The following is a 25,319-nucleotide window of genomic DNA, read 5'->3' as shown; positions in this document are numbered from 1 at the left end:
GAGGGAGGAGACAGAGGCGACCTGGTGGAGAAAAAGGAAAGTCCAAAGGAGGAGAGAGCAGTCAAGCCAGTAATCTCTCTCTCAAGTAAAAATGGATACTGAAGATTGGGTTTTTGAAGGTACAAAATTGATAACAAATACCAAAAAGCAAAGATTAAAAATCTAGAGTAGAGGTTGAATTTTCAAAAATACAATATTAAAGAAAAGAAGAGGAAAAAAAATAGTCACAAGAATTATTAAAAAGAATATATATATATATATATATATATATATATATGAAGTTTGCTTTGAAAATAGGGTCTTTTTTGGAAAAGTAATAGTAGGTTATAAAATGAAAATTAAAGGAGAAATAGAGGACTTAAAAATTAAAAAATGAAAAAAGGAAGAAAAAACAAACAAACAAAAAGAATGATCATAAAAATAGTAAAGATATATCTAGGACTTTCTCTGGTGTTGTTGTGGGCAGTGTGAGGTCAGTTCATTTTTGGATAGTTCCTTGGTCCGGCTTGTATTTCTCAAGATCTATAGGCCCCTTCCTATGTAGTTGGTACTAACGACAGGGTTTTAATCTATTGCACCTGTCACTTCCAAGGCGGTTCCCTCTGTTTTAGCTTCTGTTTGCTGGTCTCTTCAGTGTCTGATTTCCACCCTGACATAAGAGGGGCGGTGGTGGACACTTTTTTTTAGGCTCACTTGTTCAGTCGCGCTGTGGGGAGGGAGGGATGCTGCAAACAAATAACACTGGCGTGTGCTCGCAGTGTCTCAGCCACACTGGGCCTGCCCCCGCTCACGGTGCACACAGCTCAGGCTCTAAGTTGCCCTGCCGGGAACCTTCTGAGGCTGGCCCTGGGCTGCATGCACCTCCCAGGTTTAAGCCGCTCAGACTCAGGCAACTCAGGTAGTCCTCAGAGGTGCAGACTCGGTTAGGCCTGCGTTTTGTGCCCTTCCCAGGTCCGAGCAGCTCAGGTGTTTGGCGAGCGTGGTCGCTGTGACTTGTTGCCTCTCCTGCCCCTGCTGCTCAGTTCTCTGGGTGTACAGCTGGCGCCCCTTCTCAGGCAGATGATGACGGTCCAGAACCCCAAGAAGTCTTAGTTAGCAAAGAAGCCTGTTTGCAGTTTGGTAGTTGATGTCTCTCTGGGGCTGCTATTGCCCCCTTCCGGCCCTTCCGGCTCTGGTTGCCTGTCACCGGAGGGGGATAGTCTGCAGCCGGCTAATTCTGTTCCGTCCTTTGTTCTGTGCATGGTCCTGGCGGTGTCTTATGTTAGAGCTATCCCACAGTCTGGTTTGCTAGCCCAAGTTAGTTCGCTCTGGTTACGCTCAGGGCATTCGGTCCAATCCTTAAAATGCAATGCAGCCCGCGCCTCCCTGCCCAGCCCCCGCTTGCTAGTGGCGGATGCAGGCGTCTGCGCTGCTTCTCCGCTGGGGGAGTTACCGTTGGGCTCATAATCTGTGGGTTTAAATTATTTATTTACTTTTCCTCCCTATTATGTTGCCCTCTATGCTTCCAAGGCTCACTACAGATTCGGCAGTGAGAGTGATTCCTGGTGTTTGGAAACTTCTTTCTTTCTAAGACTCTCTTCCCGGGACAGAGCTCCCTCCCTACCTCTTTTGTCTCTTTGTCTTTTATATTTTTTCCAACCTGTTTTAGAAGACAATGAGCTGCTTTTCTGGGTGCCTGATGTCCTCTGTTGGCATTCAGAAGTTGTTTTGTGGAATTTACTCAGCGTTGAAATGTTCTTTTGATGAATTTGTGGGGGAGAAAGTGATCTCCCCATCCTATTCCTCTGCCATCTTAGGAGCACCGCCTATATTGGTGTTTTTCTTTCTGGCTTACGTCACTCTGTATAATAGGCTCCAGTTTTATCCACTTCATTAAAACTGATTCAAATGCATTCTTTTTAATGACTGAATAATATTCCATTGTGTATATATACCACAGCTTTCTTATCCATTCATCTGCCAATGGACATCTAGGTTGCTTCCATGTCCTAGCTATTGTAAATAGGGCTGCGATGAACATTGGGGTACATGTGTCTCTATCAATTCTAGTTTCCTTGGTGTATATGCAGAGCAATGGGATTGCTGGGTTGTATGGGAGTTCTATTTCGAGATTTTTAGGGAATCTCCATACTGTTCTCCATAGGGGCTGTACTGGTTTGCATTCCCACCTACAGTGTAAGAGGGTTCCTTTTTCTCCACACCCTCTCCAGCATTTATTGTTTGCAGACTTTTTGATAGCAGGCATTCTGGCTGGCGTGAAATGGTACGTCATTGTGGTTTTGATTTGCATTTCTCTGATAATGAGTGATGTTGAGCATCTTTTCGTGTGTTTGTTAGCCATCTGCATGTCTTCTTTGGAGAAATATCTGTTTAGTTCTTTGGCCCATTTTTTGATTGGGTCGTTTATTTTTCTGGAATTGAGCTGCAGGAGCGGCTTATATATTTTTGAGATTAATTCTTTGTCAGTTACTTCATTTGCTATTATTTTCTCCCATTCTGAAGGCTGTCTTTTCACCTTGCTTATAGGTTCCTTCGTTGTGCAGAAGCTTTTAAGTTTAATTAGGTCCCATTTGTTTATTTTTGCTTTTATTTCCATTACTCTGGGAGGTAGGTCATAGAGGATCCTGCTGTGATTTATGTCAGAGAGTGTTTCGCCTATGCTTTCTTCTAAGAGTTTTATAGTTTCTTGTCTCACATTTAGATCTTTAATCCATTTTGAGTTTATTTTTGTGTATGGTGTTAGAAAGTGTTCTAGTTTCATTCTTTTACAAGTGGTTGACCAGTTTTCCCAGCTATTGTGGTCACCCAGCACCACTTGTTAAAGAGATTGTCTTTTCGCCATTGTATATCCTTGCCTCCTTTGTCAAAGATAAAGTGTCCATAGGTGTGTGGATTTATCTCTGGGCTTTCTATTTTGTTCCATTGATCTATATTTCTGTCTTTGTGCCAGTACCATACTGTCCTGATGATTGTGGCTTTGTAGTATAGTCTGAAATCAGGCAGGTTGATTCCTCCATCCAATCTTCTTTCTCAAGATTGCTTTGGCGATTTGAGGTTTTTTGTATTTCCATACAAATTGTGAAGTTATTTGTTCTAGATCTCTGAAAAATACCATTGGTAGCTTGCTAGGGATTACATTGAATCTATAGATTGCTTTGGGTAGTATACTCATTTTCACTATATTGATTCTTCTGACCCGTGAACATGGTATATTTCTCCATCTACTTGTGTCATCTTTGATTTCTTTCATCAGTGTTTTATGGTTTTCTATATATAGGTCTTTGGTGTTAATCTTCACAGGAAAAAAATTCACAGAAAAGGCTTCAGCATGATGATTATACTCACACTAAAGTGATAATAAAATTTTTACCAACCTACATTAAAAGTTGCTTTGAGTTGTATAGGCAATAAAGGAATGGGGTATACTGCATCACCCAATTTTCCCCACAATTCCCAATGGGGCTAAGGCCCACATTTACAAGATACTTGATTAGGAGCAGGCAAGGTTTGGGAGCCAAGAAATCAAAAAAAAGAGAAATGTATTAAAACTATAATTTTTCTTACTAATATGGTGCTCTTTGAGAACTTATCCACACCATTTACACCCTTCCAATTATCTTTTATGTTCAATTTCAACTTTACATCTGAAAGTTCAGAAAATAATCCAGATACCACTCAAGTCTTTTATTCTGAACATTTAGATGATCTCTATCAATCTTTTTTATTACTTCAAAAATCTTCCATTAACAACTTTTCTTGACTGCCTGTTAAAATCTCCTTGTAAGGAAGGAATTTTGGTTGGTTTCTGTATGGCAGAAACCAACACAGTATCATAAAGCAAATATCCTTCATTAAAGATAAATAAATTTTTAAAAATTAAAAAAATTTTAATCTAAAAAAAAAGAAAGAATGGCAGAGAAATTCCTAAACCCAGGGAGAAATCTGGACATCCAAGTTCTTGAGGCTACAAGTTAGCCTAAAATTTCAATCCAAAACTACCTTTTCTAAGACATATCACAATAAAACTGTCAAAAATCAAAGAGAGAATCTTTAAACAGCAAGAGTAAAAAATTATTATAACCTATGATGAAACCCCCATTAGGCTATCAGAAAATTTCTCAGTAAAATGGCCACAAGCCAAGAGAAGGCAAAATGACACATTCAAAGTCCTGGAAGGAAAAAACCTGCCAATCACAAACACTCTATCTGGTAAAGTTATCCCTCAAAAATTAAGAAGAAATAAAGACTCCCAGAGAAACAAAATCCATAGAAATTCATCACCACTAGGTCTTTTTTATAAGAAATGCTAAAAGGAGTTCTTAAAGCTAAAATAAAAGAACACTAATTAGTAACATGAAAACATGGAACTATGCAACACACTGGTAAAGATAAATATATACGAAAATTTAGAATACTATAATGCATTGGGGTGTTAACCATTTAACTATAGTATAAGGGCTAAAAAACAAGAGCATTAACAATAACTATAGCTACTATAACTTCTTAACAAATACACAATATAAAAGAGGTAATTTGTGACATAAAAACATAAAGAGCAGAGTAAAAGGGCAAATTTTTTCTATGCAATCAAAGCTAAGTTTCTATCAGAGTAAAATGGAAAGCTTTATAGATGATTTATATAAGCTGTGTAGGAATTACAAAGCAAAAATTTATAGTATATTCCAATAGATAAAGAGAAGGGAATCAGAGCATATCACTGCAGAAAATCACGAATTCAAGTAAGGCACCAAGAGAGGAAGAAAGGGAAAAAACTGGAACTACAAAATAGCCAGGAAATGATTAATAAGATGGCATTAGTAAGCTATTGCCTGTCCGTAGTTACTTCAAATATAAATAGATTAAATTCTCCAATTTATAGCCATAGAGTGGCTGGATGGGAGGAGAAAAGCAGGACCTAAATATATGCTGCCTACAAGAGACTCATTTTGCCTTTAAGAACACACATAGACACAAAGTGAACATGTGAAAAACAACAGTATGTGCAAATAAATGAAAATCAAAAACAGGTAAGGTATCTATACTTTTATCAGCCAAAATGGTAACAAGAGACAAAGACAGTCAGTGTATAATGATTAAGAGGTTAATCAACCAAAATATAACAATCATAAATATATTTACACAAAAATTGAAGCATCTCAATCTATCAAGCAAACATTAACAGACTTGAAGGGAAAAACTTACAATATTAGTAGGGGACTTCCCTACCCCAGTTTTAGTAAGAGATAGATCATCCAGAAAGAATCAACAACAACAACAAAAAAAAAAAAAAGCAGGGCATAAACCATACATTAGACCAAAAGAACCAAACAGAGAAATATAGGACATTTCATCCAAGGCAAGAAAACACACAATTCTTCTCAAACACACATGAACATTCTCCAGAATAGATCATATTATAGGCCACAAACAAGTCAGCAAATTTAAGAAGATTGAAATCACACCAAGTAACTTCTGACCACAACAGCATGACTCTAGAAATCAATAATAAGAGAAAAGCTGGAAATCTTTTAGGTACATAGAAATTAACAACACACTCCTGAACAACCAATAGGTCAAGAATAAATCAGCAAAGCAAAAAAATTGCTTGAAACAAGTAAAAGTTGGAATATAGCATACCAAAAACTATATATGGCAGCAAAAGCAGTCTAAGAAGGATAAACAGCAATATTAAGAAAAATAAAAGATCTACATAAACAACTTAACATTGCACATCAAAGAAATAGAAAAGAACAAACTAAGTCAAAAGTTAACAAGGTGATGACCTAGAGGGGTGGAATGGGGGCATGGAAAGTAGGTTTAGGAGGGAGGGGATATATGTATACTTATAGCTGATTCACGTTGTTGTACAGAAGAAACTAACACAATATTGTAAAGAAATTATCCCCCAATTAAAAATTTTAAATTAATTAATGAATTAAAATAGAAGGAAAAGAAGTCAACAAGGAAAGAAGTAACAAAGATCAGAACAGAAATAAAATAGAGACAAAAATGGAAAAGATCAATAAAACCAAGAGCTGGTTCTTTTAAAAGATAAACAAAATTGATAAACTTTTAACTGGGCTCATCAAGTGAAAAATGGAAAGGACCCCAATAATCAAAATAACCAATATGGCAGCAGCTGCTGCTGCTGCTAAGTCGCTTCAGGCGTGTCCGACTCTGTGCGAGCCCATAGACAGCATCCCACCAGGCTCCCCCATCCCTGGGATTCTCCAGGCAAGAATACTGGATGGTTGCCATTTCCTTCTCCAATGCATGAAAGTGAAAAGTGAAAGTGAAGTCGTTCATTCGTGTCCGACTCTTAGCGACCCCATGGGCTGCAGCCTACCAGGCTCCTCCATCCATGGGATTTTCCAGGCAAGAGTACTGGAGTGGGGTGCCATTGCCTTCTCCAAATACCACAGAGATACAAAAAATTCATAAGAGAATACTAAGAACAGTATTTGCCAACAATTAGACAACCTAGAAGAAATGGACAAATCTTTGGAACATACAATCTCCCAAGACTGAACCAGGAAGAAACAGTAAATATGAATAGATCGAGTACCAGTAATAAAATGGAATCAATAATTTTAAAATTCAAACAAACAAAAAAAACAGGGCCAAATGGCTTCATGAGTGAATTCTACCAAACATTTAGAGAAGAATTAATGCTTATCCTTCTGAAAATATTCCAAAGAAACTGAAGAGGAAGGAACACTTCCAGACTTATTCTATGAGGCTACCATCACCCGAATAACAAAACTAGACAAAGATATGACCCTCCAAAAAAAGTAAGTTACAGGGCAATATCACAGATGAACATGGATGCAAAAATCCTCAACAAAATACAAGCAAATAAAAATATATATATAAGCAAATCAAATTCAACAATATATTGAGAGAGTCATACACTATGATCAGTTCAGTTCAGTTCAGTCGCTCAGTCATGTCGACTCTTTGTGACCTCATGAATCGCAGCATGCCAGGCCTCCCTGTCCAACACCAACTCCCAGAGTTCACTCAGACTCACGTCCATCGAGTCAGTGATGCCATCCAGCCATCTCATCCTCTGTTGTCCCCTTCTCCTCCTGCCCCCCATCCCTCCCAGCATCAGAGTCTTTTCCAATGAGTCAACTCTTGGCATGAGGTGGCCAAAGTACTGGAGTTTCAGCTTTAGCCTCATTCCTTCCAAAGAAATCCCAGGGCTGATCTCCTTCAGAATGGACTGGTTGGATCTCCTTGCAGTCCAAGGGACTCTCAAGAGTCTTCTCCAACACCACAGTTCAAAAGCATCAATTCTTCGGCTCTCAGCCTTCTTCACAGTCCAGCTCTCACATCCATACATGACCACAGGAAAAAACCATAGCCTTGACTAGACCATGTGGAACTTATTATAGGGATGTAAGGATTTTTCAATACCGACAAATCAATGTTATACATATGAACAAAAAAGAATGAAAACCATATGATCATCTCAATAGATCCAGAAAGAACTTTTGATAAAATTCAACATCCATTTATGATTTTTAAAAAACTCTTCAGAAAAAGGGCATAGAGAACACATACCTCAACATTATAAAGGGCATATATAACAAATTCACAGCTAACATCATACTCAATGGTGAAAAGCTGAATGCACTCCTTCTATGATCAGGAACAAGACAAGGATGCCCACTCTTACCAATTTTATTCAACACAGTTTTGGGAGTCCTAGCACAGCCATAAGAGAGGAAAAAGAAATAAAAGGAATCTAAATTTAAAAGGAAGAAATAAAACTGTCACTGCAGATGACATGATACTTTATACAGAAAATCCTAAAGATGCTACAAGAAAAGAAAAAGATGTTTAGCAAAAAACTACTAAAGCTCATCAGTGAATTTGGTAAACTTGCCAAATTTCTATACACTATCTCTCAGAAAGAGAAATTAAGGAAACAATCCCATTTACCATCACATCAAAAAGAATAAAATACCTAGGAATAGTTGTTGCTCAGTCCCTAAGTCATGTCCGACTCTTTGCAATACCAAATACTCTGGACTGCAGCACATCAGGCTCCCCTCTCCTTCACTATCTTCCAGAGTTCACTCAGATTCATGTCCACTGAGTTGGTGATGCTATCTAATCATCTCATCCTCTATTGCCCCCTTCTCCTTTTGCCTTCAATATTTCCCAGCAGCAGGGTCTTTTCCAGTGAGTCAGCTCTTTGCATCAGGTGGCCAAAGTATTAAAGTATGAGCTTCACCATCAGTCCTTCCAATGAACATTCAGGGTTGATTTCCTTTAGGATTGACTGGCTTGATCTTCTTGCAGTCCAAGGGACTCTCAAGAGTCTAGCACCACAATTTGAAAAAATCAATTCTTCAACTCTCACAGCTGTACTTGACTACTGGAAAAACCATGTTCAGTTGTGTCTGACTCTTTGTGACCCCATGGACTATAGCTCACCAGGATCCTTTGTCCATGGAATTTTTCAGGAAAGAATACTGTAGTGGGTTGCCATTTCCTCCTCCAGGGTATCTCCCCACCCAGGGATCTAACCCATGTCTCTTGCACTTCCTGCATTGGCAGGCAGATTCTCTACCTGCCAGGAAAAATCATAGCTTTGACTCTATGGACCTTTGTCAGCAAAGTGATGTCTCTGCTTTTTAATATGCTGTCTGGGCTTGTTATGACTTTCCTTCCAAAGAACTAGGATCTTTTAATTTCATGGCTATAATTACCATTTGCAATGATTTTGGAGCCCAGAAAAATAGAATCTGTCACTGCTTTCACTTTTTCCCCTTCTATTTGTCATGAAGTAATAGGACCAATGCCAAGATCTTGACTTGTTTAATGTTGAGCTTTAAGCCAGCTTTTGCACTCCTCTTTCACCCACATCAAGAAGCTCTTTAGTTCCTCTTCACTTTCTGCCCTTAGAATGGTATCATCTGCATATCTGAGATTGTTGATATTTCTACCACCAGTCTTGATTCCAGCTTGTGATTCATCCAGTCCAGGATTTCACATGATGTGCTCTGTGTAGAAGTTAAATAAGCGAGGTGATATTATACAGTCTTGTCATACTCCTTTCCCAGTTTTGATCCAGTCAGCTGTCTCCTATTCTAACTGTTGTTTCTTGGCCTGCATACAGGTTTCTCAGGAGACAGATAAGATGGTCTGGTATACCCATCTCTCTAAGAATTTTCCACAGTTTCTTTTGATGCACACAGTCAAAGGCTTTAGCATAGTCAACAAAGCAGATGTTTTCCTGAAATTCCCTTCCTTTCTCTATGATCCAACAAGTGTTGGCAATATTCTCTCTGGTTCTCCTGCTTCTTCTAAACCCAGTTTGTACTTCTGTAAGTTCTCAGTTCACATACTGCTGAAGCCTAAATTGAAGGATTTTGAGTATACTGTTACTAGCATGTTGAATGAGCACAATTATACAATATCTTGAACATTCTTTGGCACTGCTCTTCTTTGGGATTGGAATGAAAACTGACCTGATCCCACATGCCACAAATAAGACCTGATGCAGACAAATAAATAAGTAAATAGATATATTAAAAAAGAAAAAGACTAATCTCTATGAACCAGGATGCAGATCTTCACCAGATACTAAATCTGCCAGCATTTTGATCTTGACATTCCCAGCCTCTAGAATTATAAGAAATAAATGTTTGTCGTTTAAGCCACCCAAACAGCCTAAGACAATATATTAAAAAAGCAAAATGTGAAGACTGTTGAAGAAAAATATGAAAACATGATAGAGAAGACTGAGGTGGGGAGAATCTTTGTTTAGATAATCAAGAAAGCCCTCATTGAATAGATGACAGCTGGAAAAGTGAAAATAAGGAGCACAATTTGGGGACAGAATACTACAGGTAAATGGGATAGTGCAAAAGGCTTTTAAATGCTTGCATTCCGGGAGAAACACAGGGATAGAGAGAATGGGAGAAAGTGGGTAGGATAACAGAGGTTAGGTCTTGAAGCAATTGATAGGTCATGGTAAAGAAGGAGTCTGAATTTTATTCTAAGGTCATAAGGAGTCTTGAAAGATTTCAAACATGTAAATGAAAAAAATTTTAAGAACACTTCTGGCTGCCACATGGAGAATGGATTGAAAGGGAAAAAAGCTAGAGCAGGGAATGTTAGGAAGCCATTGGATAATACAGGGGGCCAGGGTTGGGGAGAGACAGTGCCTCAGTGTTTGGCAGTAAAAGTAGAAACAGAGAAAAGAAGTTAAAGCTTGAAATAGTTCAAATTTTCAGGGTGAGGAAGGCAGGGAAGTAATTAAGGATGGCTTAGGTTTCTGGCCAGTGACAGGTAGATGTTTGTACCATTTACTATGATGAGGAACACCACAGTGATATCAGATTTGATGCAGTGGGAATCAAGAGTTCTATTTTAGCCATGTTTAGATTCATATTTTTGTTAAAAACCCAAAAATGTGTAAAATTAGGCATTTGGAAATATAAGTTTGATGCTCAATGGAGAAGATTAGAAATACAAATTTGAAAGCCATCAATATGAAAATGACATTTAAGCCTTGGAACTATATGATATTATCCAGAGAGGCAGTAAAAACAGAGAAGACTAGAATCCCTGGTGAGGCCATAAGATTCAGACTCTGTCTTTGTAAAATTTCCACATATCCCAGTTATTCTGAAATGCAGCCAAATGAGAAAGTACTGCTAATAATTTCATTTTAAATGGCTCCCATAAGTAAAGGGCTAAAGCAAGAAAGGGGGAAAAAATTAAGTAAAAAGCAAACAGAAAAACACATCTTAATTTAGTCAAGCGGGTTCAAAAAGGCATTGTATTGTATGTCTAAGCCAAACTCTGGATTTACCAATTCCTGAAAAACCACTAGGAAACTTCAAAAATTAAAGAACCTAGGGACTTCCCTGGTGGTCCAGGGGTTAAGAGTCCATCTTGCAGTGCAGGGGACATGAGTTCAATTCCTGGTCAGGGAACTAAGATCCCATATGCCTCATAATAACTAAGCCTGCATGCTCTGGAAGTGTAAATGGAGAGCCTGTGTGCCACAAGCCAATGCAGCCAATAAATGAAAATAAACATTTTTTTAAATTTTAATTAAAGAATGTAGATGATTTCTCTGTAATTTTGCCAGAGTACCAAACCCATGGAATATATTTACAGGATATGGAGCAAGGGACTAGGGAATCACTGTTCAGTAATATAATCAAAGTAGATGCATATACATGACAATTCATATACAACAAAAATGAGAGTGACAGAAATCTTACTAAAAGAGAGGAGAAAAAATATAAGTGAACTTGAGATCTTTAGTCAAAGTGAGCAATTTCAAGTTTCCATACATTTAAATTTTTAATAGGCAAAAATGTACCATTGATTGATTTTCCATTTCTTCCTATCATTATTAATAGAGAATATACGCATACACTATATGTATACAGTCCTAAAAGAAGTAGTTGAAAAAAGGAAAGTGTTTACCAAATGTTTTGTCAAATACCTGTTTGAGCTCTATCAAAACTGATAAAAATGAATATTTTTACAGCATCAGTCCAGTCACTTAGTTGTCTCCAACTCTTTGCAACCCCATGGACTGCAGCACGCCAGGCTTCCCTGTCCATCACCAAGTCCCAGAGCTTTCTCAACTTATGTCCATCGCATTGGTGATGCCATCCAACAATCTCATCCTCTATCGTCCCCTTCTTCTCCCACCTTCAATCTTTCCCAGCATCAGGGTCTTTTCCAATGAGTCAGTTTTTCATATCATCAGGCCAAAGTATTGGAGTTTCAGCTTCAGCATCCATCCTTCCAATGAATATTCAGGACTGATTTCCTTTAGTATTGACTGGTTTGATCTCTTTGCAGTCCAAGGAGCATACTTCCCCCTGAATTGATTGAAGTAGTAATAGCTAATACTTGTTTGAATGCTTATTGTGTGCTAACCAGTATTATAATATTTTACATACACTAAATTTATCTAACCCCCATACTAACCCTTTAAAGTAAGTATTACTATCTCTCTGTTATAGATAAGAAATCTGATCACCAAAAAGTTAAGCAATATTCCCAAGTTCACACAGTTGATAACTAGAAACACAGGATTTCAGTCTAGAACATCTTACTCCATATGTTTTACACTATACTATTTTTCAAATATAGAATATAAAGATTACTATTATACAGAGGCAAATAATTTAAACTGTTTTATGACTCAGAGATGAGAATCATAACATTTAAACGTGTACATATCATGAGGCAGTCAATTTTCGCTTATGTATTTTATTAAAGTAATTATTGGTGGTATGTAATTTTAATTCAAGGGAGTTCTTACAGTTTAAGACCATGAGCCAACTCATTTTAAAATGCTATAAATACTACTCAATCCAGAATCAAAGGTTTAAATAGTGACCTCCAAGACATAAGCAGAATCATTATACTGAAATATTTGAATTACTTATCATGGTCATCAAGACAAAGGCACATTAGAGTTGAATGAAAATATTGATCTTATGAAACTCAACTTACTGTTTCAGTTAAGTTCAGTTCAGTCACTCAGTTGTGTCTGACTCTTTGTGACCCCATGAATCGCAGCACGCCAGGCGTCCCTGTCCATCACCAACTAGGGCTTTGCAAATTGAATATCTTCTCTTTTACAGATTACTTTGGCCATTAGATAACTATTTAAGGTCATTTAAATGATATCTGCTGCAACAATTTTATTTCCAAATCAATATGTGCTAGTAATGGTAAGATTAATACATGTTATAATTTGAGTGTTAGAAATGCACGTTATTTAACAGCCAAGTTTATTTGTAATATGTTCACTACCTAGAGAAAAAAATATATCTAAATAAACATTTTCCTCTTTCCTCATCTTATGGTTATCTTATGGTTTTTTTCATAGCAAATAACTTGCATTTATTAAATTTCTCCTAATAAAAGAGTATTTTCTAATTCTGAAACTGTTTTATTTACAGGATTTTTCTATGATACTTTACTCAGCTGGATGTAGTCTGGATGGCTTAGAAAATCTTGATGATCTAGGTTTTCAGGCAACATTGGGAAACTTTGTCCAATATGTTCACAATAATGAACTAATAGCTGCTTTTTATAAAGTTTCTCTAGGGCAAAGACCTATTTGCATGTTGTTTTGAAGTCAGAATAAGTAGTAAGAATTTCTGACAAGTTTCATCCCCTCACCTGAAGTCACATATTCAAGGGGGAGGAGTACCGTTGAGAATCTATACCTTAACACACATCAGGCGAAACAGAATTCACAGTGGCAGTGCAGGGAAAACATGAGTAAGCTGCAGCCCTGGAGAGCAAATGTCCACAGGATCTATTGTCCACAGTGTGGGCTCCACACTGGTCAAGAAACAGAATATCAGGGGAACTCTCTCTGGATCACAGACATTAATCTTTAATATCTCTTGGAAAATAGTGTGCCTGAAAAACAACTTGTGGGAAGAAAAAGAGAATTTAGATCTGTAAGTTCTGATCCTTCTTTCTTTGAGAATGTTAAGAACAAATAGATATTGTAAATCTCTGTAGAGAAATTCTCCTTTTTAATCTCTATTATGAAGAAAAGATTAAATTTATTCTCTAAGTTAGGACATGATGTTATTGCTTTTTTTGAAGTATGGTTGATGTACAATATGATACGTTCCAGGTGTAGAGCATAATGATTCACAATTTTGGAAGGTTGTAATCCTGATACTGTTTTTGATTTGTGATATTAGACATTTTGCTCCAGCGTTTAAAAAATAAGAGGGAACTGTAGATTAAATTGAAAATAAAATACAGTATTTTATTCATGAAAACTGTAGAGCTAGAAAGGACTCAGATTTTTTATCCATTTCTAAATCTCCTCACGTTCATGAAAAATTATCTGAAGATTTCCTATGTCATATTTTTAATAGGTAGAAGGATGTTTTCCCCTCCTAAATTAATCTTTGAAGGCTAGAGTAATAATGGAAATAGTTAAGAAATTAACTGCATTGTCTTTAATTTTTTAATATTTATTTATTTGGCTGTGCCAGGACTTAGTTGTGGCATATGGAATCTTCAGTCTTCATTATGGCATTTGGGATATTCTAGTTGTGTCATGTAATCTAGTTCCCTAACCAGGGATCAACTCCAGGCCCCCCTGCATTGGCAGCCTGGAGTCTTCACTAATAGACCACCAGGGAAGTCCTTCACTGTCTTTAATTTTTAAAGAATTTTCATTTTTTTATCCATATATTTTAACTGAAGTTCTGCCTTATTCAGAGTTTGGGCACAATTACATAAACAACATCTGTCAAGAAAATAAGCATTAATTGCTGATTCATCCCCCTAATTAGACATTATAGAACTCAAATGGTATGTGAAGACTTACAATACATTAATTTTTTTCTTACTATCCAACTTGGTCAACGGCAAAACCTAGACTCAAATGATTCTTGGAAAGTTAATTCTGAGGAAATCACCAAATGACTCTCTTAACTATTTCAACTAGCCTACCAGTTAGTGTCCTGAATGTGTTCACTTGTGAATCATGGCCACAGTTTGAAGTAATTTCTTCAAAATATTCAAGAAATATATTTGAAATGGCATAAGAAACAAACAACACAACTTGTCCTAGACAAAAAGATAGCATCACTAGTTTGATATTTAACTGTTAATTTTCATTAATGTATTTCTCTAAGTTTTTTATCTTTTTATTCAACTTTTTAAAGAGCAGTTTCAAGTTTATAGCAAAACTGAGAGAAAGGTATAGATATTTCCCATACATGCCCTCCCTACTCATTTGTACAACCTTCTCATTGTCATTATCATTAATCAGAATGGTAATTTTTTGAATTAGAGTGTGATAGAGGACATTTTTTAAAGTGACAGAATGGTTAACAGATACTTTTGTATGAACAATGTACCAGTTTTGGTGCTATATTAGGTATTGAATTAAGAAAAATAAAGGTACTAAGGATAAATGCCAGATCTACTACATAATACACTGGGGGTAAAAAAGGTATAAATCAAATTAGTAAACAAGATATGGAAATAAGACCACTCCTTCATTCCAACATAAGCCAAATAATTATGTGTTACAAGTATATTCACTGACTCAATTAGGAGTCAGGTCAGTTCAGTTCACTCAGTCGTGTCCGACTCTTTGTGACCCCATGAATCGCAGCACGCCAGGCCTCCCTGTCCATCACCGCCTCCCTGTCCATCACCATCTCCCAGAATTCACTCAGACTCAAGTCCATCGAGTCCGTGATGCCATCCAGCCATCTCATCCTCTGTTGTCCCTTTCTCCTCCTGCCCCCAATCCCTCCCAGCATCAGAGTCTTTTCCAATGAGTCAACTCTTGGCATGAGGTGGCCAAAGTACTGGAGTTTCAGCTTTAACATCATTCCTTCCAAAGAAATCCCAGGGCTGATCTCCTTCAGAATGGACTGGTTGGATCTCCTTGTAGTCCAAGGGACTTTCAAGAGTCTTCTCCAACACCATAGTTCAAAAGCATCAATTCTTCGGTGCTCAGCCTTCTTCACAGTCCAACTCTCACATCCATACATGACCACAGGAAAAACCATAGTCTTGACTAGCCAGACCTTAATCGCCAGAGTAATGTCTCTGCTTTTCAATATGCTATCTAGGTTAGTCATAACTTTTCTTCCAAGGAGTAAGCGTCTCTTAATTTCATGGCTGCAGTCACCATCTGCAGTGATTTTGGAGCCCAAAAAAATAAAGTCTGACACTGTTTTTCCTGTTTCCCCATCTATTTCCCATGAAGTGATGGGACCAGATGCCATTATCTTCATTTTCTGAATGTTGAGCTTTAAGCCAACTTTTTCACTCTCCTCTTCACTTTCATCAAGAGGCTTTTTAGCTCCTCTTCACTCAATTAGGAGTAAGTTTCCTATATCACACTAGTGACATTTTAGAAGTGACATCATAGAGTCACATCATCTTAGAAATAATTCTAGTTCAAACTCCAAATTAACATGTGAGAAAATTCAGACCTTGAGTTTAAGAGTGAACTCCCAAGGTCATCTAGATAAAAATATAATAGTAAATTTATATATTAAATATAATATTAAATTTATTTATTTTGGGGGGGTTCAAGAGGGAGGGGACATAGGTATACCTATGGCTGATTCATGTTGATGTTTGGCAGAAAACAATACAATAATGTAAAGCAATTCCCTTTCAGTTAAAAATAAATAAATTTAATTATAAAAATATTAGATGTATTTATTTTTAATGTACATTAAAATATAATATTAAGTTTAATATAACATGAAAATTATTATCTAGTTAATATTGTTTATCATGATATTTATATTGTAATATATAATAAATATTTATTAAATATAATGTTAAATGTCATTTATTATTGATATAATATTAAATTTAAATTTATTTATTTATAAAAGAAACTACCACAAATACCAGGTTAGTTGGGCAACACTTTTACCGTTAATTTTTTCAATGATTAATTAATATAAATTCTCCCCTTTTGTTTACGCCTGTATTTCATTAATTTACTTAGTCTATGTTGACCAATTTCCTTCTTTTTTTCTTCTTCTTCTTCTCTTCCTCCACCACCACCACTTCCTTTAACCCTTTCCTCTCTCTCCTCCACTCCTCTTTCTCTTGCTCTTCTCATTCTAGGATTTGACACTGAAGGATTATGGACCAAAGAAATTGTACTTCTCTACACGGCTTCATTCTGCTTGGCTTCTCTGACCATCCCAAACTGGAGATGGTCCTGTCAGGAGTTGTCATTGTCTTCTACTTAATTACCTTGGTCGGTAACACAGCCATCATTCTTGCATCTCTCCTGGATTCCCATCTCCACACACCAATGTACTTTTTCCTCCGGAATTTATCTCTCCTAGATCTATGTTTCACAACCAGCATCGTACCCCAGATGCTGGTTAACTTGTGGGGACATGATAAGACCATCAGCTATGTGGGCTGTGTCATTCAGCTCTATGTTTACATGTGGTTTGGCTCCATCGAGTGCCTTCTCCTAGCTGTTATGTCCTATGATCGTTTTACAGCTATCTGTAAGCCCTTGCATTATTTGGTCATCATGAACCCACATTTATGCCTCAAGATGGTTATCACAGTCTGGAGTATTAGTCTGGCCAATTCTCTGGTATTATGTACACTCACCCTGAATTTGCCTAGATGTGGAAACAACCTTCTGGATCATTTCTTGTGTGAGTTGCCAGCTATGGTCAAGATAGCCTGCATAGACACCACAGCAGTTGAAATGTCTGTTTTTGCTTTAGGCATTGTCATTGTCCTTACACCACTCATCCTCATTCTTATATCCTATGGCTACATTGCCAAAGCTGTGCTGAGAATGAAGCCAAAAGCAGGCCAGAGAAAAGCAGTTAATACCTGTGGATCTCATCTCACCGTAGTGTCCATCTTCTATGGAACTATTATCTACCTTTACCTGCAACCAGGTAACAATGCCTCCAAAGAGCAGGGTAAGTTCCTCACCCTCTTTTACACCATCATCACTCCAAGTCTCAACCCTCTCATTTACACCTTAAGAAATAAGGACATGAAAGATGCACTGAAGAAGCTGATGAGAGTTAAATTTACAACACTGAAGAGAAACTGGAAGTCATAGGAAAAAAGTTAGCATGGATAAGGCAATAAAATGCTTTCTAATTGCCTTTCACTTTTAGTGAGGCAAGGAATCCCTAGATCACAGAGGTTAATTAACATATTAATTCCTGTAGGCAGACATTTTGTGGATGCAAACAATATTATAATCATCCTACTTTTTATGCCTCTGATTATGACATTATTATCATTTTCTTGAGTAAAAGGTCTTTGTAACTTAAGTCTATTACCTCTTTATCATGATACAAAAGAGTGAGAAGACACCAATTAAGGGATTTTAAAGGTGACAACCAAGTTTTATTCATTTCTCATTCATTCATGAAAGATTTATTTCATGATTGTCTTAATCTCAATGAAAAGAAAATATGAAACTTTGAGATTAGGTAGGCTTTTGACATAGATCTACAGAATCATGGAATTTACATAAATTTTGAGAAATGTAATATTTGTACATAGTGGAATTTCATAAAAGGAATAATATTTTAGTTTTCATTTAGTATGATACAGTATTTAATATTTTATGGGAAAGGCAATGACATTTGAGTTAAATTTTGATATTTTCTATTATTTGATACCTATCTCTAAAGGATACCATTATTTAGTACTTATAATCTTTATTTAATAATTATAATCTAGATAGATTTGGAAGGATACATTGCTGTACTCAAAGTAACATAATGTTTTCTCTTGTATCATTTCATAATTCTTAAAATGTGAAAAAGGAAGAGTCACTGGATAATTTTTACGTTCTCAGTGAGGACAGTAATGACTTGCAAGCATGCATACTCAGTCACTTCACTCATGTCCAACTCTTTGCAGCCCTGTAGACTAAAGCTGCCAGGTTCCTCAGTCCATGGGATTCTCCAGGCAAGAATAGTGGAGTGGGTTGCCATGCTCTCCTCCAGGGCATCCAGGGATCAAAGCTGGGTCTCCCAAATTGCAGGCGGATTCTCAAGTGCTGAGCTACTGGGGAAGCCCCCAATGACTCACATAAAATACACTCAATATTATCTAGAATAGTGTAGATATTCTTATTGTCCACATAATACCTTTTTACAGTTGACTTCAGAAACAGTTCACTAGCTCATAAAAATTTTTCACAGAGAGAATTTAAGTTCTGTGTTAAGTTTGCTCTTAACTTAGTACAGTTTATAGTTAGTAGCATTAAGAAATACATTCTTTGCTATCTTCAATTATCTAAGTATACCAAAAAATATAATAATAATGGACTCAGCAGAAAATTACATATTATGTTATGATTGTTTACTTTCTTATTTAACTACTTTTATTTTCTTCTTAAATCTATTCTGCATTTGGGTCCCAAATTAAACCAAAATTTCAAATACTTAATCTCCCTTTTATTTCTCAATAATAAATGTGCATATAGTTGGAATTTACATTAAATTACAATAAATCCTTTAGGTACATTGAGTTTCTATAAACTAACCAGAATTTTTATAATTTAGTAAGCCTGACCTCACATTTGTATACTAATATGTCACTTGAAAATGTAACTGATAAGTGTAATTAACATTAATGATTAAAAAAATGTAATTAAATTTGAACAAGGGTTACTTTCTTAACCAAGTCTCACATCATACTTACAAGAATTTACCACATATGCTCTAGTCATCTAACTTAAATGCTCTGCTAGCACAGTGTTAATATTCTTAAAGTAATATAAAAAGTTAATTGGAGGGAACAAATGTATGATACAAATATTAGACTAGGACTCGGAAGACTACATACACCTAATCTCAAAATTACCTTGAGAAAAAAAATTAATGTTTCTAAGTCTTCGTTTTCTTAAATTTAAAATGGATATTATAAGAGCTCCCTATTTTCCTGTCACTTCTTTCACTGATTTACTAAATTTAGCTTCACTATCTTCATCTCAGCATAAAACAAACAGTAGTGGATATCCCTGGTGGGGAGTGTTTCCAAAATAGGACAGTGCTGGGTGCCAGGCTGTCACTTGAAGCCAGAACTTCCTAAGGTAAACAAATGATGAATCTGACAGAATTGATTTTGTGCTTCCCGATCCCTGTATTACAAATTAAAATGGAGAATTAGGCATATAAGCAAAAATGATACCATCTTATCTGTTTGAGAAAACAACATTACGTAATACAATTAGAGGATATCTACACCCAAACTACTGAAGTTTAAGTGTTAAACTGCTTAACTAATGGTAAGTACAAAGACTCTCAGGAAAGTAATGGATAAGTCTGATTAGGAGGAAATGGAAATATATTTATGAAGTAGATGGCACTAGAATTAAACTCTAAAGATTCTGTAATATCTGAATATAGCAGAAAACATTCAAGTGAAAATGGTGTGATAAAGTATGGAGGCTAAAAACCAGAATGGATGGTTTTTAGAATGAAAGGTACAAGTAAATAGCCTTTAAGTAGATCAAAACTGTATTGGTAAACAGAAACCAGATTAAACAATCAATAAGAAAATATATATGAAATGCTTACTGTGTGAAAGGCACTATAAGAAAACACCTCATGTGTTTGAATATTATATGGTTAACATTTAGGAACCACTGTCTTTGCCTCAGCAAATAAATATAACAGATAAAGAAAATGTGTGGGGTGTGTGTGTGTATGTGTATACACAATGGAATATTATTTAGCCATTAAAAAATAAGATTCTGTCACTTGCAAAAAAAAATGGATGGAACTTAAAGGCTAGGAGAAATAAATCAGGCAGAGAAAGATACTGTATGACTTCACTTACATGTAGAATCTTAAAAAACTGTACATATAGATACAGAAAACAGATTAGTGGTTGCCAAAGGCTGGGCACAGGGGGAAAAGGATGACAGGAGACTGGCAAAACAGGTAAAGGTGGTCAGAAAGTGCAAACATCCAGTTATAAGATAAGTTCTGGAGTATAATAGACAGCATAGTGACTATAGTTAACAATGCTATACAGTGTACTGTATATTTGAGAGTTGCCCAGAGAGTAAATCTTAAAAATTCCCATCACAAGAAAAAAAAATTGTAGCTGTATCTGGTGATAAAAAGTTAACTAGCTTATTATGGTAATAGATAATATGGTAATAGGATTACCATAATAAGTTAGCTAACTTTTAGGTTGCAAAACTAATACAGTGTTTTATGTCAATTATATCTCAACAAAAATGAGAATAAATTAAATAATATCATTTTTTACAATAATATATTAATATTTCTAAAAAAATACTCCACTAACATCATTCACTAATCAAGTACCTCTACCGGAAATGAGTCCAGAAAAGAAAATCATTAAATCAATGATCTTTCAACACCATTGAATCCAAACACCCATGTGGAACTTAGTTTATGTAATTTGTTGTTATATAAATACACAAAATGATGGACTGCCATAAATTTTCAAGCATGCCTAGTGTTTTGATTTTGAAAAAAAAGGCAAATATGTCTGCATAGTAGATATATTAACTAGAAATACATATCACATTGATCAAGCATCAGAATATTTAGACCTAAAAAAAGAATATTTAAACATATTAAATTTCAATTAAATTACTTTAAGTATGAAACATATACCTGTCAGACATTATGATGGATTGGAAATATAAATTTTAATAAAAATTCCTTCTGTACTATTTCCAGTTAACAAAAGACTTAAGTATGTGAAAAAAAAAAAAACTGCACTAACATGCACAAAAATTTCCCTTTTCTCTACATCCTCACCAACACTTGTATTTCTTGCCTTCCAAATGCTGGCCATTCTAACAAGGTGTAAGGTGATATGCCATTATGGTTTTGATTTGCATTTCAGTTTTGTCTCAAGTATATGTTATAGGTTAGATGAAGCTTAATAAATTAATAAAAGTAATCTCTTTAATAAGATAATGATTATCAAATGTAAAAAAATTCAAAATTGCAATAATATATCAGATATGCAATAGAGAGAAACTGTAGACATTGTGAGCAGAATTCTTTCTTACAGAGTGGCTTATAAGATTTTCCCAGTTTCCTGGATGTTAAAGAGAAAAACTACAGACTCAAAATGGCAATCCTTGTGCTAAAGCCCATGATACAAAACCTAGATTTAATACCTAACCTAACTGCAGTTACAACCTTCACCACAAATGTAATCTTAATTAACCAGTATGGAACTTTGTGGTCAGCAAGAATGAAGTAATCTGTCACACGGTCCTTCTTCATTCTCCCAGAGAAAGAAGAGGCAATCTGCATGATAAAACCTTTGCCATTTTCTTCCTCCAAAAAAACACTTTCTGGCCTAAAATAATCCTTAATTTTCTTTTCTAGTAGCTGCCTTACCACATCTTTCTTCCTCTAAAAACCTTCCTGGTACTTCCTTGGTGGTTCCGTGATTGAGAATTCACCTCACAGTGGAGGGGACCTGGGTGCATTCCCTGGTCAGGAAACTAAGATCTCCCATGTCACAGAGCAACTTAGCCCTCTGGCTGCAACTACAACGCCCACATGCCCCAACTAGAGTCTGTACTGCAAAGAAAGATCACACATGACACAACAAAGATCCTACATGCTGCAACTAACATGCAATGCAGCCAATAAACAAATACTTGAAAAGAAAAAAACTTCCTTTTTGTTCAATCCTTTGTAATACCTTTCTGATTAGATGAGATGCTGCTCAGTTCCCAAATCATCTAATAAAGTCAATTAGAACTTAAAATTAGTCAGTTAAATTTTGTTTTTTAACACCTAAGTAGATACGTAAGGAAGCATTTCATGAATTGTCATTAAAACAATTGGAAATAGAGGACATATGGATGTGTTATCAAATATATTGAGCTATCAAGTTCTGGGGCAAAATAAAGGAGCTCCTATCCTAATCTCTTCAGGCAGGTATTAACAAATCTCTGGAAGAGTGGACCAGACTAATGGCAAAGTAGACCATCTTAACAGAATGTTTGCATATGACACCAAAAGCACAAATAACAAAACCAAAACTCAACAAGTGGAACTATATCAAACTAAAAAGCAAAAGAGAAAATTTACAAAATAAAAAGGCAACCTACAGAATGGGAGAAATTTTGCAAATCATATATCTGAGAGGTGCTGCTGCTAAGTCACTTCAGTCATGTCCGACTCTGTGTGACCCCATAGACAGCAGCCCACCAGGCTCCGCCACCCCTGGGATTCTCCAAGCAAGAATACTGGAGTGGGTTGCCATTTCCTTCTCCAATGCATGAAAGTGAAAAGTGAAAGTGAAGTCACTCAGTCGTGTCCGATCCTCAGCGACCCCATGTACTGCAGCCTTCCAGGCTCCTCCATCCATGGGACCCTCCAGGCAGGAGTACTGGAGTAGGGTGCCATTGCCCTCTCCGAATCTGAGAGGTGGCTAATATCCAAAGTATACATGGTAATGCAAAACGATACAGTCACTATGGAGAACAGTATGGAGATTCCTTAAAAAAAGAACTAGGAATAAATCTACCATATGACCCACTACTGGGCATATACCCTGAGGAAACCACAACTGAAAAAGACACATGCACTCCAGTGTTGATTGCAGCACTATTTACAATAGCTAGAACATGGAAGCAACCTAGATGTCCATCAACAAATGAATAGATAAAGAAGTTGTGGTACATATACACAATGGAATATTATTCAGCCATAAAAAGGAACACATTTGACTCAGTTCTAATAAGGTGAATGAACCTAGAGCCTATTATCCAGAGTGAAGTAAGTCAGAAAGAGGAAGACAAATATCATGTATTAATGCAAATATATGGAATCTAGAAAGATGATACTGATGAACCTATTTGCAGGGCAGCAATGGAGACACAGACTTAGAGAAAAGACTTGTGGGCACAGGGGAGGAAGGAGAGGGTGTGACAAATTGAGAGAGTAGCATTGAAACACATTTATTAACATATGTAAAAATAGATAACCAGTAGAAATTTACACTGTGATGCAGGGAGTTCAAATCTGGTGCTCTGTGATAATCTAGATGGGTGGGAGGGGTGCGAGGTGGGAATAAAGGTTCAAGAGGGAGGGGACATACATAAACCTATGGTTGATTCATGTTGATATATGGCAGAAACCAACACAATGTTGTAAAGCAATCATCCTTCAATTAAAAATAATTAATTTGTTAAAAAAATGCACACAAATCAATAGCAAAAAAAAAATCTAATTTCAAAATGGACAAAAGAACTGAATAGAAAATTTTTCAAACAAGACACACAAATGGCAAACCTGTAAATGAGGAAGAGCTCAATGTTAGTAACCATCAGGAAAATGCAAATAAACACCATAATGACATAGCACCTTACACCTATTAGAATGACCAGTATCTGGAAGGCAAGAAATACAAGTGTTGTGCACCACAACTAGAGAGTCTATGCACTGGAAAGAAAGACCAGATAAAGCTAAATAAATAAAGTTCAGAAAAAACAAAAGATTGTGTCTCAATTACTCCTACACATTACAATTTAAATATTTTCACACTCATCCAATGCGTAGAAGTTACTCAAGAAGTCTCTGGATTTCTTTCAGAGGGAATTGCTCTATGTGCTGCTGTACAATGGATGTGTCCATAGGAAGAGTGGAGTTTAGGAAATTGCTTTGTTTTAATTTTGGTTGACCCCTATCTCAAGGAGTCCACATTATGTTCTAAGTACATAGCAAACTTGAAAGATCTCAGACAAGTAAATGAAAATATTTTATTTAGATTTTTTTTGTAAAATCAACACACAGAAATCCCTTGCATTCCTATACACTAATAATGAGAAAACAGAAAGAGAAATTAAGGAAACAATTCCATTCACCATTGCAACAAAAAGAATAATACTTAGGAATATATCTACCTAAAGAAACTAAAGACCTATATGTAGAAAACTATAAAACATGGGTGAAAGAAATCAAAGAGGACATAATAGATGGAGAAATATACCATGTTCATGGGTCAGAAGAATCAATATAGTGAAAATGAGTATACTACCCAAAACAATCTATAGATTGAATGCAATCCCTATCAAGCTACCAATGGTATTTTTCACAGAACTAGAACAAATAATTTCACAATTGGTATGGAAATACAAAAAAACTAGAACAGCCAAAGTAATCTTGAGAAAGAAGAATAGAACTGGAGGAATCAACCTTCCTGACTTCAGGCTCTACTACAAAGCTACAGTCATCAAGACAGTATGGTGCTGGCACAAAGACAGAAATGTAGATCAGTGGAACAAAATAGAAAGCCCAGAGATAAATCCACACACCTATGGACACCTTATCTTCGACAAAGGAGGCAAGAATATACAATGGACTAAAGACAACCTCTTTAACAAGTGGTGCTGGGAAAACTGTTCAACCACTTGTAAAAGAATGAAACTAGAACACTTTCTAACACCATACACACACAAAAACAAACAAACAAACAAAAAAACTCAAAATGGATTAAAGATCTAAATGTAAGACCAGAAACTATAAAACTCTTAGAGGAGAACATAAGCAAAACACTCTCTGACATAAATCACAGCAGGATCTTCTATGACCCACCTCCCAGAATATTGGAAATAAAAGCAAAAATAAACAAATGGGATCTAATTAAAATTAAAAGCTTCTGCACAACAAAGGAAACTATAAGAAAGGTGAAAAGACAGCATTCAGAATGGGAGAAAATAATAGGAAATGAAGCAACTGACAAAGAATTAATCTCAAAAATATACAAGCAACTCCTGCAGCTCAATTCCAGAAAAATAAACG

The 25,319-nt window shown here is 36.1% G+C and overlaps 1 protein-coding gene across 1 annotated transcript; it reads left to right on the top strand.

Moving 5' to 3' along the window:
- LOC102191477 (olfactory receptor 2W1-like) lies at window positions 16,491-17,608 on the top strand. The gene has a single exon (XM_005696694.3). The coding sequence runs from the start codon at window positions 16,652-16,654 to the stop codon at window positions 17,606-17,608; it is 957 nt and encodes a 318-aa protein (XP_005696751.2). The 5' UTR covers window positions 16,491-16,651.

Source organism: Capra hircus, chromosome 23 (assembly GCF_001704415.2).
Source record: "Capra hircus breed San Clemente chromosome 23, ASM170441v1, whole genome shotgun sequence".
NCBI classification, from domain to species: Eukaryota; Metazoa; Chordata; class Mammalia; order Artiodactyla; family Bovidae; genus Capra; species Capra hircus.
This window is presented reverse-complemented; position numbering and strand designations above follow the sequence as displayed.

Excerpts from the sequence above, each read along its gene's own strand:
- LOC102191477 (XM_005696694.3), top strand. The coding sequence starts at position 16,652 with ATGGACCAAAGAAATTGTACTTCTCTACACGGCTTCATTCTGCTTGGC.